This window comes from Dermacentor variabilis, chromosome 3, assembly GCF_050947875.1.
Source record: "Dermacentor variabilis isolate Ectoservices chromosome 3, ASM5094787v1, whole genome shotgun sequence".
Taxonomy (NCBI): Eukaryota; Metazoa; Arthropoda; class Arachnida; order Ixodida; family Ixodidae; genus Dermacentor; species Dermacentor variabilis.
The window spans coordinates 91007122-91012121 of NC_134570.1; the positions used below are offsets into that span (position 1 = coordinate 91007122).

General features: G+C 44.9%; 1 protein-coding gene across 1 annotated transcript in view; it reads right to left on the minus strand.

The window, feature by feature from the left end:
- LOC142576028 (uncharacterized) overlaps positions 1-4482 on the minus strand; it is an 11620-nt gene extending 7138 nt beyond the window's left edge. Inside the window, exon 1 of the mRNA XM_075685911.1 lies at positions 4212-4482. Coding sequence (XP_075542026.1) covers positions 4212-4299 — 88 coding nt within the window. The 5' untranslated portion in view covers positions 4300-4482. The remainder of the gene's footprint in view (positions 1-4211) is intronic.
- Between the last annotated feature and the right edge of the window lie 518 nt (positions 4483-5000).

The following is a 5000-nucleotide window of genomic DNA, read 5'->3' on the forward strand; positions in this document are numbered from 1 at the left end:
TGACGTTAAGGGGCAAGAAAAGAGCAGATTGGGTGAGGGAACAAACGCGAGTTAATGACATCTTAGTTGAAATCAATAAAAAGAAATGAGCATGGGCAGGACATGTAATGAGGAGGGAAGATAACCGATGGTCATTAAGGGTTACGGACTGGATTTCAAGGAAAGGGAAGCGTAGCAGGGGACGGCAGAAAGTTAGGTGGGCGGATGAGATTAAGAAGTTTGCAGGGACGACATGGCCACAATTAGTACATGACCGGGGTAGTCGGAGAAGTAAGGGAGAGGCCTTTGCCCTGCAGTGGGCGTAATCAGGCTGATGATGACGATGATGACACATTTGCTATTCCTAAGCTTCCAGACTCGTTTTTAGCCACTCTACGAGCGGACGCCCTTTATAGATGTAAAGAAGAGCACTGTAACATCATTAGAGCACACGAGCATGTGCAGAAAAAAAAAACATTCCTGATCTTTTCTGTCGAACTCACTTCAACTAGGGGCCGATGTATAATGTGGGGCCTAAGCATCTTATATGAGAATAAGCTTAGGACAAGTATGAATTTCTACACACAACAGTGACCCTTTGGAAAATAATCGAGAATATATGTTCTATACGTTAGAGGGTTTGTGTCTCTGTGGCGCCCCAGTTTGAGGGAACGCTATCGACAATCATCGACAAAAATAAAAGTGCAAGGTCATAATCCTACATGTTCGGTCGAGGATATATTGCATAGATTTTGCAGAACGACATCCACAAACTTCCGGTTGACAGTCCCCATAAACGCGTGCAATGCTCAACTTATTATGCCGGTGGCTGCTTCTCCCCGGATTGTCACTTTTACCAAGTTATAGGCGCCTACTGTATCCGAAATTTCTTGGACGTTCATTCCACAGCGAAAGCTGACTGCGCGCGCAAAGCGAATAGTGTTGTACAGTGAAATGTGAACGAAGTCCGTTAGATCCTATCTAAGTGCATGGGCCTGCAGAAATCGTTTTTCTCGGCAACCACTGCATGAATTTGATGAGGTTTGTCGCATTTCATAAAAAGTTAAAATTTGGTGGCTGTAGGAAGCAATTTCTTTGTTAAAGCCGTAATTTTCTTTTTACGGGAGATTGTTGAAAATAGAAAAATTGAGAAAATGCTCAAGTATAAAGTTTGTAACTCCGTACCCCAGCAATAAGAAACAGTTATAATTCTGTAAATTGTACTTAATTCATCTAAAGCGGATAAGATTGATGTATTACACACCGCTCTGAAATATAAGGATAATTTGTGAGCAGTACTTCTTGTAGAACACTCGGGAACATCGTAACAGTCTCACGCAAGCTGTAAATTTTGTACATCGCATTTGTCCACTTTAGTTGCTCTAACAGATGCAGTGTATAGAACTACGTTATGATTTTTTGGTGCAGAGCTGCGGATTACTGACCTTCGTGCTACCATTCTTCTGCAACGTGCCGATTTTCGGCAATTCTTATTTTTTAATAGATGAAGGTCTAAAATCAAAATGCTGTTTCAAATAGTCGCTGGAACTTGATTGTCTATGTTAAATGCACTAAACTGCATTCAAATTAGTCCACGGGTCAACCCATAAAAAACATCTCTGCGTTTTGCGTGTACCCTAATAGGTGGCATCGAAGTTGGCCCCGAGCTGGAACTTCCTCTTAAGACTGAAAAGTGGAGACTCATATGCGAGGCCTTTTGCCTAATTCGTAAGATAACCTCATCAGCACACCGTCTATCGGAAGCTCGAGTAAGTGATTTGATTATAAGGCCAAAGAGGATGCGTGGTGCGCTGGCGTGACGCATGCGAGATTTTGGAGATATGTCGTGTACTGCCGAACTTGGTGTAAGTGTGCCTTTCATGCATTGTAAGCGTTGGCGCAGTAAAGCCAGTTGATGTCTCCACCGCCCATTCTGCGCAACTCGGGATAACGTCTTCATGTTCCTTAGCGCTGTAATCATGTTTCAACATGCCAGTAGCAACACCCTCCCCCGACCTATCCCCATCTCAATTAGACCAGCTTTCAACATTAGTAACCTAAGCTTCGTTTTACGTGTATGGTCGCGCAAGCGCGTTCATTTCAGTATAAAAGGGCATGAACTTGTCACGTTCGCGCAACAGAAGAATATTCACGTGACAAGTTCTTGCCCTTTAATGCTCAGATGAACGCGCTTGCGTGTGTGTGGGGGGGGGGGGGGGGAGGGGGGGCTACTGGCATTCTGAAACATGGTTACAGCGCTAAGCAACATGAAGACGTTATCAAGAGTTGCACATGATGGGCGGTGGAGATATTGCAGTACTGCGACTTAGTACTTGAATGTTCGTTCATGTGTTTATTAATCAAGTTTAGTGATTGTTGACAACTTTCCGACGATAACTATCATGTAAGAGAAGAAGAAGAGTAGCTGGCGCCACACATAGGCACCAATCTCTCTTTAAACACATTTAATTAAAAAAAACTTGTCACATTTACTGCTATACATCCATCAGCGCTGCGCTCACACTGTGAAGCTTAAATGTTCGAAACTCAAGCGTTTATCGTACGCTTCCGGTATTTCAGTGCATATATGACACACGTGATGTTAAGCGATACGTCACCTGGTAATCGCAATATGAAAGAGGTCGTACTACAGGCTTAGCGATCGAACGACAGCACACGATCCCTGAAGTACGAGCTCCAAGCCTATAGATGTTGCACGTGACGTCCCAGACGCAGTTTCTCGCCGTTATGGTTCTCCAATATAACGCCTAGGACGATGTAAGCCTATCATAATCACTGCCGCTGCTTTCATGGAAGAAGGAAGGCTTAGTTGAAGGCTCCGCCCTGCCGGTTATCTTGCAGAGAGTTGGGGTCGCGCGAGACGCCAACAAACGCAGATTCTCATCATGTTGGTTCACCAACATGGCGCCTAGGATATCTCCAGTGCAAGCCTATGTAACCACCTTATTGCTACATATATATCGTCTGTTTGCTTTGGCTTGATCATCTGGCACTGGTTGCTGATGATGGTCGCGCAATGAATTGAAAATGCTAGTTCAGCTTTCAGAGAACTCCATGTATTGGCGTAATCTACAAGCAATTTAATTATTAAAAAATTTTGTAGGTCGTTTGCGTTCAACAGCAAGGGAGAGAGAATAGGATATGAAAGACAGAAAGGTTGACCCGCTTAAGTGTCCGGTTGGCGGCTGTTCACTGGGGGATGCATCCAACAGTGTACGCAAACGTGCACTGAAAGTTACGCCGACTTCGATTGCATTCGAAGGTAACCATCATATGATTTTCCTTTGTTAGGCAAACGTACCTCGCCGACACGCGTGGGCAGCAGTTAACAACGGCGTCGGAGCGCGCTTTCCGGCCCTCCGTGACAACGGTAAGCAAAAGTTGGCAACAGTTTGCGACTTGGACGCGATCGTGTTAAGCGCATATAGACTAAGTTGCAAATATCAGTCAAAGGTACATGAGGTGAAACGGTTGAGCGTTGTTTCTGACAGTTATGACGTATATACATATATATTGTAGAATGTAAAGTTGCGTACGAATAAAAACGTGATTAGTTATCTTCGAGTGATCAGAGGCGCGAGAAGGTAGTAATCTGCAGTGTGAGCACGGTCACTACTTTCTTCCTTGAAGACTTCGAGAACTAAGCCAATATCTGCAGCAAGATGCATTCCTGTTCAAGTTAGAAAGCATACATTATAAATGTATATTTTCTCACCGAACTGCTATCTGAAACAGTACGAATGATTCAATGAGTCGGGTGACAAACTGCGAGTCCGTGTGCTCCTTGAACCTTGTGCTATGGACACGAACTTTCTTGCTAAATCTTATACTTTGAGTACTGGCTGGCATCAATCCTTCGATTACAACATGTCCCCTATATTGAGTCAGTAAGTAAGAACTTATATTAGCAAAATTTTGATCGTTAATGATGGTATTAACAATTGTCGCGCAAATTCTGATGTCCGCCACTCCTATGAACCTTGGTTAGCAAAGATCGTTACTCCTTAATCCCTTTTTCTTTTGAATTATCCTTAATAATAGGAACATGCGGTATAAACTATGCACTGATGCAACAGCACAGGAAATACACAGGACGCCAGAAACGTAAGACAGACGCCACAAGCGCTGAACTAACGAACGAGTTTTCAACGGTACAAACGAAATGTAATCCGGACTCCCTCGTCATCATTCCGAGAATAAACTGTGCAGACCATCCGCGGGGAGCTCCTCGCAGACTACGACTCTCCTGGAGGCCAGCAGGAGTAGGCAGGTGGCCGCGAAAAGAAGGGCCGAGTTCATGGTGGCCCCTGTAGCACTCAATCGGAGACGCACCCGGAGCACCAAAGGAACAAGCCAGGTTCCAGCGAACCAGAGAAGAACTCGAGAAGTGAACGATCGAACTCTGCCGTCGTGCCGCTTTCCTTTAAAGTCCGCCGTCGCTCGGCGGAAGAGTCCACTGTACACGCGCGGCGAAAGGCGAGGATAAGCGCGGTCTCCATTGTTTCGTGACATCGTACGTAAGGCCTTGGGACACGAGACGTTTGCGTGTTTGGACAGCAGACGTGCCACTCTGTACAGCGTTCACACTTTAACAGGTGTTTGTAACAAGCGCGTGTTTACCGTTCTTTAAAAAAAAAGAACGTGAGAAGTGTGACGTCAGTAAACTGCAGCCGTTGAGTCTTGATCCTAAATTGTGAACTGTGCGTGACGGCATTCGTGCAAGATTTTATGCCACTGCCTACCATTGGCGCGAAGCACTAACTATAACTAAGCATACGATGTGACCACAAAAGCTCTGCCAGGTAGACCTATGTTCATCGAAGATATTGAGCAAAAGAAAAAATAAAGCTGCGAAAGGTACCAAGTCGCGCAGAAGAATGAAGGATAGCGAGTTGGTTCAGCTGAACAACTTCGATCGGACCAGCACTGAAGGACAGCGTTGCGTGCGGGGAAGAGAGCGTACATCAAAAAAAAGAAACTGATGGACTCTGTTAAAAGCC